Source organism: Ascaphus truei, chromosome 18 (genome assembly GCF_040206685.1).
Source record: "Ascaphus truei isolate aAscTru1 chromosome 18, aAscTru1.hap1, whole genome shotgun sequence".
In the NCBI taxonomy this organism is placed as follows: Eukaryota; Metazoa; Chordata; class Amphibia; order Anura; family Ascaphidae; genus Ascaphus; species Ascaphus truei.
In genome coordinates this window covers 9,956,970-9,975,775 of record NC_134500.1, presented here as the reverse complement: position 1 = coordinate 9,975,775, position 18,806 = coordinate 9,956,970, and the positions used below count along the sequence as shown (strand labels likewise).

Below are 18,806 nucleotides of genomic sequence, written 5' to 3'. Positions count from 1 at the left end.
ATAGTGGCCATGGCCATCCCATTCACCCAACCATGCCCACGGGGACCAAGTTCCTACTATTACCGCCCCCCTCCATCCACACAATACACTCAATACACACTACATACACTATGGCTGTTTCACTCTGCCCCTCACCCTGCGGTGACCCTGTGACCCCAAGGCTCTAGCCCCTCATCCTTCGGTGACACTGTGACCCTATGGCTCTACCCCCTCACCATGCGGTGACCCTGTGACCCCACGGCTCTTGCCCCTCACCCTACGGTGACCTTGTGCCCCACGGCTCTAGCCCATCACCCCGCAGTGTCCCTGTGACCCCACGGCTCTTGCCCACCTGCCTGGGTGGTGCCTGTGACCCCACGGCTCTTGCCCCTTCTCCTGTGGTGACCCTGTGACCCCACAACTCTTGCCCATTCTCCTGTGGTGACCCTGTGACCCCACGGCTCTTGCCCCCCTGCCTGGGTGGTACCTGTGACCCCACGGCTCTTGCCCCTTCTCCTGTGGTGACCCTGTGACCCCACGGCTCTTGCCCCTTCTCCTGTGGTGACCCTGTGACCCCACGGCTCTTGCCCCCCTGCCTGGGTGGTACCTGTGACCCCACGGCTCTTGCCCCTTCTCCTGTGGTGACCCTGTGACCCCACGGCTCTTGCCCCTTCTCCTGTGGTGACCCTGTGACCCCACGGCTCTTGCCCCCCTGCCTGGGTGGTACCTGTGATAGTCCAGGTAAGTATACAGCAGGTACTGCAGACCCCGCTCAGCGCAGAGCAGCACGAAGCGAGTGTGGAAGTCCGGACCCTCTGGGGCAGCACTTTGCTGGGGGGCGCCAGGGAGCTGCATTAGCCCCCCGCTGACTGCCAGACGCTCCACAAGACCCTCAAAATCCTGCAACTCCGAGGGGACCAGCAATCCAGCCCTGCGGGGCGGAGAAACGGTAAACTGCTGCACGCACACACGCACGTACACACCCAGTGCTCTGCGCACGCACACACACACACAGTGTCTGCGCACGCACACACCCAGTGCTCTGCGCACGCACACACACACACAGTGTCTGCGCACGCACACACGCACGTACACACCCAGTGCTCTGCGCACGCACACACACACACAGTGTCTGCGCACGCACACACGCACACACACAGTGTCTGCGCACGCACACATGCACGTACACACCCAGTGCTCTGCGCACACACACACACACACACACACAGTGTCTGCGCACGCACACACGCACGTACACACCCAGTGCTCTGCGCACACACACACACACAGTGTCTTCGCACGCACACACGCACGTACACACACACACACAGTGTCTGCGCACACACGCACGTACACACCCAGTGCTCTGCGCACACACACAAACACACACAGTGTCTGCGCACGCACGCACACACAGTGTCTGCGCACGCACGCACACACATACACACCCAGTGCTCTGCGCACGCACAAAGTGCTCTGCGCACGCACACACACACACCCAGTGCTCTGCGCACACACACACCCAGTGCTCTGCGCACACACACACCCAGTGCTCTGCGCACGCACACAGTGCTCTGCGCACGCACGCACACACACACACCCAGTGCTCTGCGCACACACACACCCAGTGCTCTGCGCACACACACACCCAGTGCTCTGCGCACGCACACAGTGCTCTGCGCACGCACGCACACACACACACCCAGTGCTCTGCGCACACACACCCAATGCTTTGCGCACACACACAGTGCTCTGCGCACGCACGCACACATACACACCCAGTGCTCTGCGCACGCACACACCCAGTGCTCTGCGCACACACACAGTGCTCTGCGCACGCACGCACATACACACCCAGTGCTCTGCGCACACACACAGTGCTCTGCGCACGCACACACATACACACCCAGTGCTCTGCGCACACACACACCCAGTGCTCTGCGCACACAAACACAGTGCCCTGCGCGCACACACACACACCCAGTGCTCTGCGCACACACACACCCAGTGCTCTGCGCACACACACACCCAGTGCTCTGCGCACGCACACAGTGCTCTGCGCACGCACGCACACACACACACCCAGTGCTCTGCGCACACACACACCCAGTGCTCTGCGCACACACACACCCAGTGCTCTGCGCACGCACACAGTGCTCTGCGCACGCACGCACACACACACACCCAGTGCTCTGCGCACACACACCCAATGCTTTGCGCACACACACAGTGCTCTGCGCACGCACGCACACATACACACCCAGTGCTCTGCGCACGCACACACCCAGTGCTCTGCGCACACACACAGTGCTCTGCGCACGCACGCACATACACACCCAGTGCTCTGCGCACACACACAGTGCTCTGCGCACGCACACACATACACACCCAGTGCTCTGCGCACACACACACCCAGTGCTCTGCGCACACAAACACAGTGCCCTGCGCGCACACACACACACACACACACGCGCACACACACACAGTGCTCTGCGCGCACACACACACACAGTGACCGGCGCGCACACACACACACAGTGACTGGCGCGCACACACACACACAGTGACCGGCGCGCACGCACACACACAGTGACCGGCGCGCACGCACACACACAGTGCCCTGCGCGCGCGCACACACACAGACACACACATATACACATACAGTGCCCTGTGCACGCACGCACACACACACAGTGCCCTGCGCGCGCGCACACACACAGACACACACATATACACATACAGTGCCCTGTGCACGCACGACACACACACACAGTGCCCTGCGCACACACAGATACACACACATTCACACAGTGCCCTGTGTACACACACACACTGTCCTGCGCGCGCACACGCACACACACAGTGCCCTCACACACATTCACACAGTGCCCTGCACACACAGAGATACACACACACACATGCACAATGCCTTGCGCTCACACACTCGGTGCACACAAACACATAATTCCCCCTCCCCTGTGCACCGCGCTAGTCGGTCCAGGACCCTCTGCCGGGTGTAGTCACAGCACATGGTGTTCCCGTCCACCTCAGCTGGGGTCAGTGGGGGCCAGTGTGAGGGGTCCGTGTCATCAATCTCCCTGCAGGGGCCGAGACCCCCCATCCAGGAGCAGATCCTCGGCCAAGCGTGCCACAAGGTCAGGTGATGCCAGAGGACATGGGGGTGAGAGAAACACAGGTCTGCTGGGAGAGGAAGGGGGAGGAAGAACGTGAGAGGGGGAGAGAGAGAAGAACACAGGGGCAGAGGTGAAGAGGAGGGGGAGGAGGGGGTGAGGAGAGGGGTGAGAGGAGGATGGGGGAGAGGAGGGGGGCGAGAGGAGGATGGGGGGAGGAGAGGGGCGAGAGGAGGGGGGCGAGAGGAGGATGGGGGGAGGAGGGGGGCGAGAGGAGGATGGGGGAGGAGGGGCGAGAGGAGGATGGGGGAGGAGGAGGGGGGGGAGGGGGGGGGGAGGAGGGGGGCGAGAGGAGGATGGGGGGAGGAGGGGGGCGGGAGGAGGGGGGCGAGAGGATGGGGGCGAGAGGAGGATGGGGGGAGGAGGGGGGGCGAGAGAGGATGGGGGGGAGAGGAGGATGGGGGGAGGAGGGGGGGCGAGAGGAGGATGGGGGGAGGAGGGGGGGCGAGAGGAGGGGCGAAAGGAGGATGGGGGGAGGAGGGGGGGGCGAGAGGAGGATGGGGGGAGGAGGGGGGGCGAGAGGAGGATGGGGGGAGGAGGGGGGGCGAGAGGAGGGGCGAGAGGAGGATGGGGGGAGGAGGGGGGGCGAGAGGAGGAGGGGGGAGGAAGGGGGGTGAGAGGAGGATAGGGGGAGGAGGGGGGAGAGAGGAGGATGGGGGGAGGAGGGAGTGGGATGATGGAGGGAGAAGGGGGTGGGAGGATGGGGGGAGAAGGGGGTGGGAGGATGCTGGGAGAAGAGGGTGGAAGGATGGTAGGAGAAGGGGTTGGGAGGATGGAGGAGAAGGGGGTGGGAGGATGGGGGAGAAGGGGGTGGGAGGATGGGGGAGAAGGGGGTGGGAGGATGGGGGAGAAGGGGGTGGGAGGATGGGGGAGAAGGGGGTGGGAGGATGGGGGAGAAGGGGGTGGGAGGATGGGGGGAGAAGGGGGTGGGAGGATGGGGGGAGAAGGGGGTGGGAGGATGGGGGGAGAAGGGGTGGGAGGATGAGGGGAGAATCGGGTGGGAGGATGGGGGGAGAATCGGGTGGGAGGATGGGGGGAGAATCGAGTGGGAGGATGGGGGGAGAATGGGGGCGAGAGGAGGATGGGGGGGAGGAGGGGGGTAGGAGGATGGGGAGGAGGATGGGGGGGAGGAGGGGGTGGGAGGATGGGGCAAGAAGTGGGTGGGAGGATGGGGTCAGTACAGGTCAGAGCTCTCACCCTGATGCGGCCTCCTGGGCAGTAGGATTGCTTCTTGTGACCCTGTATCCCAGGCCTGAACCCAGTACAGGAGAAGCGTGTCTGGGTCATCTCCTGCTGTCGCCAGCACCCTCTGCAGCATCGCATGCTCCTGAGACGCAGCGCGGCACCTCCACCCAGGCCTGGAACACACAGCACAGCGCTCTGCAACGGGGCCGACATGTGGCGTGTCCTATAACAAGCGCAGCATATCCTATAGCAAGCGCAGCATATCCTATAGCAAGCGCAGCATATCCTATAGCAAGCGCAGCATATCCTATAGCAGGGCTCTGCATCTTGTGGCCCACGGGGGGAGGGGGTATGAAGTGGCCCCAGAACTGTCCGTTTCTGCTGATTTCATTATAATTCCCTAAGCAGCAAAGTGTCTTTTTCACACGAAAACTTACTTGAATACTAATATGTATATGGTACAGAGGGTATATACTGTATGCTAAGGAAATGTATATGGTATAGAGAGTATATACTGTATGTTAAGGAAATATATATGGCACAGAGGGTATATACTGTATACTAAGGAAATGTATATGGTACAGAGGGTATATATGCTAAGGAAATGTATATGGTACAGAGGGTATATATGCTAAGGAAATGTATATGGTACAGAGGGTATATATGCTAAGGAAATGTATATGGTACAGAGGGTATATATGCTAAGGAAATGTATATGGTACAGAGGGTATATATGCTAAGGAAATGTATATGGTACAGATGGTACTGTATATGCGTTTAGGTATAATAATTTAGTCAGCACATTACCTGGGCTGCTCTGCGCACCGCTTCTCTCCCGCGCTGCTCCGCTTCTCTCCCGCGCTGCTCCGCTTCTCTCCCGTGCTGCTCCGCAGGGGGTCACAGTACAGCTCCTCCACCTTATGCACGGTTCGAATCTCTTCCTGCTCTCGCTCTGAGAAATACCCCTCCCCCTGCAGGAGATCGACCTGGGAAGCAGCACGGGGGGGGGACAGGATGACGGGAGCACGGGAAGGACTGGGGGATAGGACAAACAGGGGAGGGAGCAGGAGCATGGAGGGGACAGAAGCACTGGAGGACAGGAGCACGCGGGGGGTGGACTGGAGCACGGGAAGGACAGGGTGATAGGTACACGGGGTGCAGAGGCATGGAGGGACAGGAGCACGAGGGGGGATCAGGAGCATGAGGAGTGGGGGACTGGAGCACGGGGGGACTGGAGCATGGGGGAGGGGAACAAAGTGCCAGGAGCACGGGGGGGGGACCAGGAGCACAGGGGGGGAGACAGGGTGACAGGTGCATGAGGTGGAAGAGGGGGGGTGGCTTACAGGATTACGCTGAGGGGAGGAGAGGAACAGGGTGACAGGAGCACAAAAGGGGGTGGGGGAAAGAGACAGGGTGACAGGAGCACAGAGGGAGCAGTAGAGGGTCAGGGGAGTACTGAGGACCCACCAGCAGAGTGCGGACACTCCGATCCGACGTGTGCAAACAGATGAGGTGCAGCTCTGTCCAAACGGAAAAGCCCTGTAATAAGAACATGGGCAGTGAGAGATAGCCGTGCCCGGGCAGTGAGAGATAGCCGTGCCCGGGCAGTGAGAGACAGCCGTGCCCCGGGCAGTGAGAGACAGCCGTGCCCCGGGCAGTGAGAGATAGCCGTGCCCCGGGCAGTGAGAGATAGCCGTGCCCCGGGCAGTGAGAGATAGCCGTGCCCCGCGCAGTGAGAGATAGCCGTGCCCTGGGCAGTGAGAGATAGCCGTGCCCCGGGCAGTGAGAGATAGTGGTGCCCCGAGCAGTGAGAGATAGCCGTGCCCTGGGCAGTGAGAGATAGCCGTGCCCCAGGCAGTGAGAGATAGCCGTGCCCCAGGCAGTGAGAGATAGCCGTGCCCCGGGCAGTGAGAGATAGTGGTGCCCCGAGCAGTGAGAGATAGCCGTGCCCCGGGCAGTGAGAGATAGCCGTGCCCCGGGCAGTGAGAGATAGCCGTGCCCCGGGCAGTGAGAGATAGCCGTGCCCCGGGCAGTGAGAGATAGCCGTGCCCCGGGCAGTGAGAGATAGTGGTGCCCCGAGCAGTGAGAGATAGCCGTGCCCCGGGCAGTGAGAGATAGCCGTGCCCCAGGCAGTGAGAGATAGCCGTGCCCCGGGCAGTGAGAGATAGCCGTGCCCCGGGCAGTGAGAGATAGCCGTGCCCCGGGCAGTGAGAGATAGTGGTGCCCCGAGCAGTGAGAGATAGCCGTGCCCCGGGCAGTGAGAGATAGCCGTGCCCCAGGCAGTGAGAGATAGCCGTGCCCCGGGCAGTGAGAGATAGCCGTGCCCCGGGCAGTGAGAGATAGCCGTGCCCCGGGCAGTGAGAGATAGCCGTGCCCGGGCCTCCGGGCAGTGAGAGATAGCCGTGCCCCGGGCAGTGAGAGATAGCCGTGCCCGGGCCCCCGGGCAGTGAGAGATAGCCATGCCCGGGCCCCCGCGCAGTGAGAGATAGCCGTGCCAGGCTCCCGCACAGTGAGAGATAGCTGTGCCTCAGGCAGTGAGAGATAGCTGTGCATGTGCCCTCACCATGTTCCGGAGCAGCTGACACGCCTCCTGCACACGTGTCTCCAAGAGGCGCCGGTACACTAGGTGCAGACCCTCCCGCTTGAGCCGTGTAAGGCTGGAAGCGTGATGGTGGTCGTGCACACGCAGGAATGTCTGAGCCTCAGGGATGCGGTTTGTCAGGATGGCATCAGAGATAATGTGCTGGGGGAGAGAGAGGAGGGTCACACAGAGAATAGAGAGGAGGGGGGGACAGAGAGAGGGGAGGGGGGGACAGAGAGAGGGGAGGGGGGAGACAGAGAGAGAGAGAGGGGGGACAGGGAGAAGCAGAGGAGGAGGGGGGACAGAGAAAAGGAGAGGAGGGGGGGGCGTCAGGGGAGGAGAAGAGGAGGGGGACAGAGAGAAGGAGAGGAGGAGGGGGACAGAGAGAAGGAGAGGAGGAGGGGGGCAGAGAGAAGGAGAGGAGGAGGGGGGGACAAAGAGGAGAGGAGGGGGGACAGAGAGAAGGAGATGAGGAGGGGGCAGAGAGAAGGAGAGGAGGGGACAGAGAGAAGGATAGGAGGAAGAAGGGAGGGGGGGAGACAGAGAGAGAGAGAGGGGGGACAGGGAGAAGCAGAGGAGGAGGGGGTGTCAGGAGAGGAGAGGAGGAGGGGGACAGAGAGAAGGAGAGGAGGAGGGGGCGTCAGGGGAGGAGAAGAGGAGGGGGACAGAGAGAAGGAGAGGAGGAGGGGGACAGAGAGAAGGAGAGGAGGAGGGGGGCAGAGAGAAGGAGAGGAGGAGGGGGGGACAAAGAGGAGAGGAGGGGGGACAGAGAGAAGGAGATGAGGAGGGGGCAGAGAGAAGGAGAGGAGGGGACAGAGAGAAGGATAGGAGGAAGAAGGGAGGACAGAAAGGAGAGGAGGAGGGGGGACAGAGAGAAGGATAAGAGGAGGAGGGGGGACAGAGAGAGAGGAGATGGGGGGACAGAGAGAGAGGAGATGGGGGGACAGAGAGAGAGGGAGGAGGGGAGACAGAGAGAAGAGGAGGAGAGGGGACAGAGAAGAGGAGGAGGAGGGGGCAGAGGAGAACGAGAGGAGGAGGGGGGACAGAGAGAAGGATAGGAGGAAGAGGAGGGGGCAAAGGGGAGAGGAGGAGGGGGAACAGAGAGGAGGGGGGACAGAGAGGAGGGGGACATAGAGAAGGGGGGAGGTGGGGGGTCAGAGAGGAGGAGGATGGGGGTCAGAGAGGAGGAGAGAAGGAGGGGCGACAGAGAGGAGGGGACAGAGAGGAGGCGAGGAAGGGCGACAGAGAGAAGGAAAGAGGAGGAGGGTGGCTGAGGAGGGAGGCACCTATGTACAGATTTCCCTCTCCCAAACCCCCCAAAAAAAATCAGATTGCGCGCTCATTCTTATATGTCTAATTCCCTAGCAGCGCATGCAGACAGTTACCCACTTTGCTAGTGGAGTGCCACTATAATCACTGGTGTGTCTGTGTGGGCGTATTTCATTTCCCCCGTTCTCTGGGTCACTCTCACCTCTGCAGGCAGCTTCTCCCACACGTGGTTCCTGCTGGCCGCGGCTCCCCCGGCGCTGGGTCGTGCTGCCCTTGCCCGGGTCCCTCCCCCTGCGCGCAGGGCCTGCTGCTGTCGCGGAAAAAACCTCTTCATAAAGGGACGCAGCGCCGTGATGTAACTGCTCAGGATCCTCACACAGTCCTGCAGCGCGGCGTCCGGCTCTGTGGGGGGGGGGGGGGGAGGAGCAGCGACACGGAGCAAACCGCCATTCTAATTACTGCGGGAACACTATACCCTACACTGCAATGCATTACTCACCCTGCAACACAGCAGGGGTGGCCAACGCTGGTACACAACGGCCACCCGGTTTTCAGGATATCCCTGCTTCAGCACAGGTGGTAGTCTCCCACTGAGCCACTGATTGAGCCACCTGTGCTGAAGCAGGGATATCCTGAAAACGTGACCAGTTGGGGGGGTCTGGAGTTGGCCACCCCCTGCTGTAAACTTAACCCCCCCCGGCTGCGTCTGACACAGATACCACTGGCAGGAGCTTGATGGCGGTCCCATCTGCGCCATCGCACCGAGCCCCGCGATTAGAGGTCCCCGCGCTCTCCCCCACCACAATTTACCTGATCGCCATACACTCTCTTACCCTCTCCCCATCGGTATGGCTCCGCGATGTCAAATAGCGCCACGTGACGTCACGGCTGCCGCGACAACGGGACCCCATTTGCCGTCGCGGAGCCATATTGACGAGACCATACAGAGGGAGATGCCGCCGGAGAGGGTAAGAGCCGAGACCCCGCGCACATCCCAGCCGGCCCTGATCCACGGGGCCCCACCTGCCCTTACAGTGCAAGATCTCCCGATCCCTCTTAAGTTTATACCACAATGTGCCGAATATTACGCTGGACACTTAGATTGGGACAGGGGATCCCTTTGCCTTATGTAGTCATGTACCTGTTGCACGTATCCCCATTGTTTGTGCTTTATCTCCCTTGCAGTGTAATGTTGCACAGCGCGGCGCTCATTGTAGGCGCTATATAAATCACATGACACCTGCACGTGAGCGGGCCGTTATCCCCGGTGTATACATACAGTGCGCGGTCTCCCTGTCACACGCAGCCTCACACTGCGAGTCTGACTCCCGGGTACATCTCTGCAGCACAGAGGCAGGGACTGGGGCGTACCGGACAGGTGGGTGCACAGGGCCTGGACCTGTCTGTTCAGGAAGCAGAGCGTGAGCTGCAGCAGCTGCTCTGAGAAGTGTTTGCTCTGGGTCTCCTGGTCTGTGTCTCGGATGTAGGAGGAAAGGAGATCGAGAGCTGGGAGGAGATTCTTTACACCTGGGAGAGACGGAGGGTGAGGGGGAGAGAGGTGAGAGACGGAGAGAGAGGGGGAGAGAGGGGAGAGATGGAGAGAGGGGGAGAGAGGTGAGAGAGATACAGGGAGGGAGAGGGGGGTGGTGGTGAGACCGGGGAGAGAGCCAGAGAGGGGGGGGGGGGTCGAGATACAGGGGGATAGGTGATACAGGGAGCAAGAGACAGGGAGGGAGGGAGGGAGCGAGGGAGAGAGGGTGAGCGAGACGGAGTGAGAGAGGAAGAGAGGTGAGAGAAGACAGGGTGCGAAGAGAGAGGCGAGACGGAGATAGCGAGAGAGAGGTAGTAAATCGGAGACAGCACGAGAGAGAGGGGGGAGAGCGGCGAGAGAGAGGGGGTGAAAGACAGAGAGAGAAAGGTGAGACAGGGAGAGAGAGGGGAAGAGAGCGAGTCAAAGCTTAGGGAAAACGAGGGAGGGCAAGACAGGGAGTGAGGAGAGGTGAGACGGAGGGAGTCTGGGGAGAGGGGTGACAGGAGAGAGGAAGATGGGGTGACCAGAAAGAGAGAGGAAGGTGACAGGGGAGGGGGGTGACGGGAGAGGGGGTGGGACAGCGAGGGGGAGGGGAGAGAGAAAGGGAGGGGGGGAGAAACGTAGTGACTGGATTGGCTGCTCACTGTTCAGGTAGCGTTCTGATTGGATGCCTGCAGCTGTCTCAGAAGAGTCGCCGGAGGTCACAGGGCTCAGGACGTTCTCTTTACTCTTCAAGAAGAAATCCACAGTGTCCAACTGCCTGTTCGCCAGACCGGCCTGAGAGAATGAAATAAAGAGAGAGAGGAAGAGAGGGGTAGAGGAAGTGGGGAGTGGGGAAGGGAGGAGAGGGTGCGAGGAAGTCGAGGAAATGAGGGAGAGTGGAGTCGGAGACAGAAGGAAGTATGCAGGGGGAGAGAGGAAGAGAGATGGAGGGGGGAGAAGGAGGAAGGGAGGATGAGACAGTAATAGTTACAGCTTCCACTCATTACCTCCAGCGTGTGGATGGGCACTGAGCAGCGCCCCCAGTGGTTGAGGTGGCACAGCGCATCCACAGTGCTTGCGTTGCCGTGAATCATTAACCTGGACAGGAACTCGTCCTGGGACGCGGCGAACATCACAAGAGAGAGGCCTCGATCTGAGAGAGGGAAGGAAGTGACACCACATGTCCCCGTCACCATAGTACCCCAGAAACCCCCCAAATTCCTCTGTTTCTGGATCAGCCAGGACGGCATCGTCCCGTGTCACTACCGCTGTGACGAATGCCAGCTCCCTTCTCTCTGTCACTGTTCCCATCTTGGCGACACTGAGGGTTCAGCTTCCTCCTGTAGGTGTCACCGTAAGTAACAACCAGTAATAATGTATAAGTACCCAGCTCTGCTCACCTGTGATCACCAGACAGGCCTCATATTGTGCACAGTCTACGGGCAGAGCCCTCCCCAGGGCATGGTGCGTGACACCCTGTGTTTCAGCGTCCCAGCGGGTCACCGTGAGATCTCCGTCCCCCCCGCGTGCACAGAACATGGCGCTGAAAGGACACACTGACGATATGTGCAGACTCATAGGATCCTCCATTCCCTTTGGGGAGAGGCTCAACCACCCCCCCTCCATGGGGGCTCTACTCCCCCACTCACAGAGGGTGCTGACAAGGGGCTCATGTGAGGGGAGGCTCTGGGGCCAGAGGGGCTGAGCTCTGGGCCCCACAAGGGCGTCTGTACCACTCCTGGTCTTGTTGTAAAGTGAAGACATGGCGGCCTCCCACGACCTTCAGAGAAGAGATCAAACACAGGGATGAGCTTAACGAGCACAAATCTTACAGAGCAAACGCAGCCCAGACTGCGGTCACATCTCACCTGTCCGTGCGGAAGGGGTGGCCCAGCACACGCATGCTCAGGTCACAGCTGCTCAGCTCATCCTCGTCTATGCCTAACCCTGGTGACACCGGCATCTCCGCCCCAGGCCAGGCACACAGGAGTTGTCCCGGGTTAAGCCTGCAAGAGCAGAGACGTGACAGGCGGCATGAAAGGGACATGCCACATGACACAAGAGTGAGAGACATGCCATGTGACGAGGCGAGAGCGTGAGACATGCCATGTGACGAGACAAGTGAGAGACTTGCCATGTGACGAGACGAGAGTAAGACGTGACATGCGACATGAGACGAGAGTGAGAGACGGCCATGTGTCGAGGCAAGAGAGTGAGAGACATGGCAGATGACAGAGACAGTGAGACATGCCAGATGACATTAGAGACAGTGAGAGACGTGCCACATGACATTAGAGACAGTGAGAGACGTGCCACATGACATTAGAGACAGTCAGAGACGTGCCACATGACATTAGTGAGAGGTGTGTTTATTAAAGCCCTGATCCGAGGTCCCATGCTGCATTACCTGAAGTACTCACTGAGCCGCAAAGGGAGGGCCCAGCGTGTGGCAGAGGAGACCACAGCCAGGCTCAGGTCAGGGGACACACGAACACTGCTCAGAGGGTCTGATGCGCACTCCTCCGGTCTCGGTGGGAGCTCCACGACAGCCACGTGTGATCCATCCACTGTGTCATAAACATCTACAGCGCCACGTCAAGGAGTGCAACATAACCAAGAGGCCCCTGGGGATTCGTGTACTCATTGAAGGGAGGGATCTGCCCGTAGCACGGTGTAGGAGACACATTAACACTGACTCAGTGACTGTCACAGAGAAGCACACAGTGTCACAACTGTGACATGTTAGTGATAGTTTCACACAAGGATACACACAAACCCAGAGCTGTCCAGCAGGAACAGCACCCCGCTGCTCAAACACACACCCGAGACTCGCTCAGCGGCCTCTGCATCCAGGTCCAAAGAGAAGCAGGAGAGAAGCTGTGGCGCCTGCCCTCTCCCCGCACAGCAGAGACGCAGCAGCACACAGCTACTGAGCAGCAGCAGGAGCCGGTTACCCTGCAAAGACAGGAGCCGGACGGACAGCAGCGAGGGGATGCCTGAAAAAGGAACACACTGCAGAGGCTGCTGGGAGCTTCGATGCACCGACCCAATGCAGTACTGATAACACCGACCCAATGCTGTACTGATAACACCGACCCAATGCTGTACTGATAAAAACGACCCAATGCTGAACTGATAAAACCGACCCAATGCTGAACTGATAACACTGACACAATGCAGTACTGATAACACCGATACCGACCCAATGCAATAATGATAACACCGGCCCAATGCAGTACTCATAACACCGATACCGACCCAATGCAGTACTCACCCAGGTGCACATGGAATATGAATATATATATATATATATATATATACACATACACATATATATATATATATATATACACACATATATATATCACATTTAATTATGTTTAAATCGAGGTCTAAAAATCAAATGTTCAAGGTGTCTGTAAAAAGCAGGAATCAGAGAAGGAAGTTAATCCGATTGTGCCAAACGTCACCACGGTCTCCACTATCTGAGCCCAGCAAATTACATTTAACTTCTGTATTTTATAATGAGGCTGCGATTAAACCCCAGAAACCCACAAACCTGCTCAGTCTCTGGCTAACCTGTAGCTTATCAGAGTGTGGCTGCTTTTAAGCCCTTCAACAGTAGAGGTGTTTGCATCACATCTAATAAAATAAGATACAGGCCACAGCTCAGCTTCCGAGGCAGCAAACAGAACTGTGACCAAACTGACTGAATGATATATTCCTGCTGCTCTAAGTTCCCGGTAACGTGGAACAGGAGCAGGGAGCAGCGTCTGAGCTGTGTCCAGGACTGTCTGCACGGAGTTCAGGGTACTGGAAGCCTCCCTCACACCAGCACTCAGTGAGCACTCATACTCACAGACATGATTATCCGCGCAGAGTTCCCTCAACGTGTCCTCATCACAGCGACAAACCGTAGACAAATCCATGTGCCAATCTGCCGTGGTCAGTTCGTGTACGGAGATCTGGTTGTCCTGACGGAGGGTGAGTATCCGTGGGCACTGAGCCCACACATCCTCACTGCTTTCTGCATCCTCCCACAGGAATCTGAAGCACAAAATAGCGCTGAGGGTTACAGGTCCCGGAGAGGTTTATCTACTTATAACGCAACACCTGCAGTACATCACTTAATTTGCAGCTGTGCCCGCTCTCAATTCATACACACATATCAGACAACCTCACATGGCAACAACTGTGACAGACACTAAGCCCGGGACCATGGTAGGACCATGGTAAATAAACATGAACATTGTGTGGTACCCCACTGATTTAATACAGATACCAAAACAGAGCAATATGACAACTGACGGGGCATGACACACCCGCCGGCCGGGCACCGACACAACCGCCAACACTCCCGCCGGCGGGGCACCGACACACCTGCCGGCAGGGCACCGACACACCCGCCGGCAGGGCACCGACACACCCGCCGGCAGGGCACCGACACACCCGTCGGCAGGGGAAATACTCATATGGTGATACAGAGGACCTAGCACGTTACTTGACTATAATAAGTCGAGGGAGGGATGACACTATACCAGGCTTAACACAATCACATACATAAAGGGAAGGCCCCCATCCTCTGACACACAGAGAATCAGTGATGTACTATGCATGAAACATAGAAGCTTCACATGTAGAGTGATCCCCACATCTCACACAAGACACGTCTATCACATCCCAGAAAAGAAGTCTTACTGAGTGAAGGGTCCATCCAGGTTTGTCTCCGAGCTGCGGGGGCTCCCTGATGGGAGGGTGGTGATACGCAGACCCCCAAGGGGGAGGAGGCTACAGAGGACCAGGTCCTTCCGCCCAGTCAGTGACACGCTCACGGCTTGCTGGGTCTCTTCCAGCAGCTCCAGCCCAGGCACGAGAAGGATGCTCAGCTTCTTCACAGGCTCCATCACTGAATCGTGGTATCGGATCCAAGCTTGTCACTGCAGCAGAGAGAGCAGAGGCATCATCCCCAAGGAACAACAACATCCCCATACCTACCCCCCAGGACTCGGTTACCATGTCCATCTGAACATGCAAACCGGTCATCATGTGACAGCTACAAAGCAAAGACTAGTGTCCAAATGTAGACAACAGACTGGAACAAGGGAGATCGGAGGAAACCTATACTTATTTTTATACTGAAAGATAAATAAAAACGGATGAAAATAATAGTACAATAGCCCCTATTGTCCAACTGGTTTTGGCATCTCAGCCGCTATTATGAAGGCATGCAGGAAAAGCTTCCCGGAAATACATACTAGCAACTTAATTGTTACAATTAAAAACATATTGTATTTATAATGCAGCATTACAACCAAAAGGGTTAGAGAGAAAGATACATTCCCTATTCGAAGTATGGCTACCTAATGCATCTAATTCTTGTATACCGTAGTTCCAGAGAAACTTATTATTTCACACGATCACAAATTTCAAATATGTGACACTTTCAATTCCATCCTTCTTAAACTTCTTAACGTGCGGGGTGGGGGGGGGAATGCAGACAGTTTAACGTGAGGGGGGGGTGAATGCAGGCAACTTAACGTGTGGGGGGGGGGGAATGCAGGCAGTTGAACGCGTGGGGGGTGAAATGCAGACAACTTAACGCGCGGGGGGAATGCAGGCAGCTTAACGCACGGGGGGAATGCAGGCAGCTTAACGTGCGGGGGGAATGCAGACAGCTTAACGCGCAGGGGGGAATGCAGGCAGCTTAACGCGCGGGGGGGAATGCAGGCAGCTTAACGCGCGGGGGGGAATGCAGGCAGCTTAACGCGCGGGGGGGAATGAGGCAGCTTAACGCGCGGGGGGGAATGCAGGCAGCTTAACGCGCGGGGGGGAATGCAGGCAGCTTAACGCGTGGGGGGGGAATGCAGGCAGCTTAACGCGCGGGGGGGAATGCAGGCAGCTTAACACGCGGGGGGGAATGCAGGCAGCTTAACGCGCGGGGGTAATGCAGGCAGCTTAACGCGCGGAGGTAATGCAGGCAGCTTAACGCGCGGGGGAAATGCAGGCAGCTTAACGCGCGGGGGGAATGCAGGCAGTTTAACGCGCGGGGGGAATGCAGGCATCTTAACGAGCGGGGGGAATGCAGGCAGCTTGATGCAACAGGATTTTGTTATTAGAACTTTCATGGTTATTATATATTCCAAGAGTCGTCATTAAATTCTATCCACGGAGACTGTAAATTATGAGTTGTTAATTAGTGTGGAGCTTTATAAAAGTCGACACCGGTATTTTCGGTAAGGCCTTTCCTGCATGCCTTGATACTGGCGGACGAGATGTGAAACCAGTCGGCCAATGGGGGCTATTCTGCTATTATATTTAATATGTTTTTATATATCTTTCAGTAGCACGGTTTCCTCCGATCTCCAATGTTTCAGATTATCAGTCTGTTGACGGATAATTCTTCGGATGGGAGGACAACATTACTGACGGATCGGTGACAGTGTAGATAGATAGATAGATAGGAGAGTGAGTGGGGAGAGGTGAGAGAGTGAGGAGGGAGGTGAGTGAGTGAGGAGGGGGGAGGTGAGAGAGTGAGGGGGGAGGGTGGGGGAGAGGGAGAGTGTGAGGGGGGAGAGGGAGAGTGTGAGGGGGGGAGAGAGAGGGGCGGGAGTGAGAGGGGGGGAGTGAGAGGAGGGGGGGAGTGAGAGGAGGGGGGAGAGTGAGAAGGGGGGGAGAGTGAGAAGGGGGAGAGAGTGAGAAGGGGGGAGAGAGTGAGAAGGGGGGAGAGAGTGAGAAGGGGGGAGAGAGTGAGAAGGGGGGAGAGAGTGAGAAGGGGGGAGAGAGTGAGAAGGGTGAGAGTGAGAGGGGTGTGGGGGGATAGAGGGATTACCCCTTTTTGTGCCCCGGACATTGCCGGCCCCGCTTTATTTACATCTCTTCTCACTTCCGCTGTCTGGGCGCCGCCATACTGCCGTGACGTCACTGCGCGGGCGCTGCCGGAAGCAGTGGGGCTCGAGCCGTGATGAGGGAGGGGTTTGGTGACGTCAGGGGTGGACGTTTCACTCATTGGATTAGTGTGAAAGGGGAGGGCGGGGTCGGTGACATCACTCGGTGGGCGGGTCCAGCATGGAGCTGCTGTCCGGGCTCCTGTCTGTCCTGAGGCTCCGCGGATCCGGGGCCCCCGAGAGGCCGCCGCGCGCCATAGAGGAGCGCGCCAAGGAGAGGCCACCGCGCGTCATGGAGGAGCGCGCGCTGGAGGTGTATGGTGAGACAGTGTGACAGCTGCACAGTGACACCGATACAGTGTGACACAATGTAACACAGTGTCACCGATTCAGTGTGACACAGTGACACCGATACAGTGTGACACAATGTAACACAGTGTCACCGATACAGTGTGACACAATGTAACACAGTGACACAGATACAGTGTGACACAATGTAACACAGTGTCACCGATACAGTGTGACACAATGTAACACAGTGACACAGATACAGTGTGACACAATGTAACACAGTGTCACCGATACAGTGTGACACAATGTAACACAGTGTCACCGATACAGTGTGACACAGTGACACCGATACAGTGTGACACAATGTAACACAGTGACACCGATACAGTGTGACACAATGTAACACAGTGTCACCGATACAGTGTGACACAATGTAACACAGTGACACCGATACAGTGTGACACAATGTAACACAGTGTCACCGATACAGTGTGACACAATGTAACACGGTAACACCGACACAGAGTAACACAGTGACACCGACACAGTGTGACACAATGTAACACAGTGACACTGATACTGTGACACAATGTAACACAGTGACACTGATACTGTGACACAATGTAACACAGTGACACTGATACTGTGACACAATGTAACACAGTAACACCGACACAGTGTAACACAATGTAACACAGTGACACCGATACAGTGTAACACACAGTGACACTGATTCTGTGTGACAAAATGTAACACACAGTGTCACTGATACAGTGTGACACAATGTAACACAGTGACACTGATACAGTGTGATAACTAATAGAAAGAGGTGATCTGGCACACAATCAATGAAGCACTATAATGTCACCTGCCGGTGCCCACAGACCATGGGGGGTCGTCCTGCCAGGTCCCCAAGTGGTATCAGGGTAAAGAGAATTGTCCAGGCACACGGTCTTATCACAAAGTAGAAAATTTAATCCAGCATAAATCCAGGCCTGTGTGCAGCCGAAACGTTGGATTTATGCTGGATTACATTTTCTACTTTGTGATAAGACCGTGTGCCTCTTTACAGTGTGATAACTACACAGTTACACCGATACAGTGTGACACACAATGTGACAGCTACACAGTCACACCGATACAGTGTGACACAATGTGACAGCTACACAGTCACACCGATACAGTGTGACACAATGTGACAGCTGCACAGTCACACCGATACAGTGTGACACACAATGTGACAGCTACACAGTCACACCGATACAGTGTGACACAATGTGACAGCTGCACAGTCACACCGATACAGTGTGACACACAATGTGACAGCTACACAGTCACACCGATACAGTGTGACACAATGTGACAGCTACACAGTCACACCGATACAGTGTGACACAATGTGACAGCTACACAGTTACACCGATACAGTGTGACACACAATGTGACAGCTACACAGTCACACCGATACAGTGTGACACAATGTGACAGCTACACAGTCACACCGATACAGTGTGACACAATGTGACAGCTGCACAGTCACACCGATACAGTGTGACACACAATGTGACAGCTACACAGTCACACCGATACAGTGTGACACAATGTGACAGCTGCACAGTCACACCGATAGTGTGACATACTGTCACACCGATCAAGTATGACACAATGTGACACAGTCACACCGATATAGTGTGATACAATGTAACACACAGTCGCAACAATATAGTGTGATACAATGTACCACCAATATAGTGTGACACAATGTGACACACAGTCACACCAATATAGTGTGATACAATGTAACACACAGTCACATAAATATAGTGTGATACAATGTGACAGCTGCACAGTCGCACCAATATAGTATGATACAATGTAACACAGTCACACCAATATAGTATAATACAATGTGA

General features: G+C 56.9%; 3 protein-coding genes across 7 annotated transcripts in view; 2 read left to right on the top strand and 1 right to left on the bottom strand.

Annotated features, from left to right (window-relative positions):
- Nucleotides 1-18,806, top strand: part of RASGRF1 (Ras protein specific guanine nucleotide releasing factor 1) — a 202,259-nt gene that overhangs the window by 43,499 nt on the left and 139,954 nt on the right. The window lies entirely within an intron of this gene.
- SPG11 (SPG11 vesicle trafficking associated, spatacsin) lies at nucleotides 283-16,699 on the bottom strand. Its single transcript, XM_075576250.1, has 17 exons — nucleotides 16,548-16,699; nucleotides 14,417-14,655; nucleotides 13,578-13,765; nucleotides 12,487-12,714; nucleotides 12,126-12,300; nucleotides 11,587-11,724; nucleotides 11,119-11,498; nucleotides 10,726-10,871; nucleotides 10,381-10,513; nucleotides 9,577-9,732; nucleotides 8,408-8,607; nucleotides 6,919-7,098; nucleotides 5,823-5,894; nucleotides 5,163-5,341; nucleotides 4,368-4,528; nucleotides 2,964-3,177; nucleotides 283-910 (listed from the first exon to the last, which is right to left on the bottom strand). The coding sequence occupies exons 2-17, from the start codon at nucleotides 14,620-14,622 to the stop codon at nucleotides 283-285; spliced, it is 3,384 nt and encodes a 1,127-aa protein (XP_075432365.1). The 5' UTR covers nucleotides 14,623-14,655; nucleotides 16,548-16,699.
- Nucleotides 16,746-18,806, top strand: part of MORF4L1 (mortality factor 4 like 1) — a 92,778-nt gene continuing 90,717 nt past the window's right edge. For 2 of the 4 annotated variants that reach the window (XM_075575429.1, XM_075575427.1), the window contains exon 1: nucleotides 16,752-16,922. In XM_075575429.1, coding sequence (XP_075431544.1) covers nucleotides 16,784-16,922 — 139 coding nt within the window. In that variant the 5' untranslated portion in view covers nucleotides 16,752-16,783. Of the gene's footprint in view, nucleotides 16,923-18,806 lie in introns of all 4 variants that reach the window. The other 2 variants (XM_075575440.1, XM_075575428.1) reach the window with 2 other exon arrangements.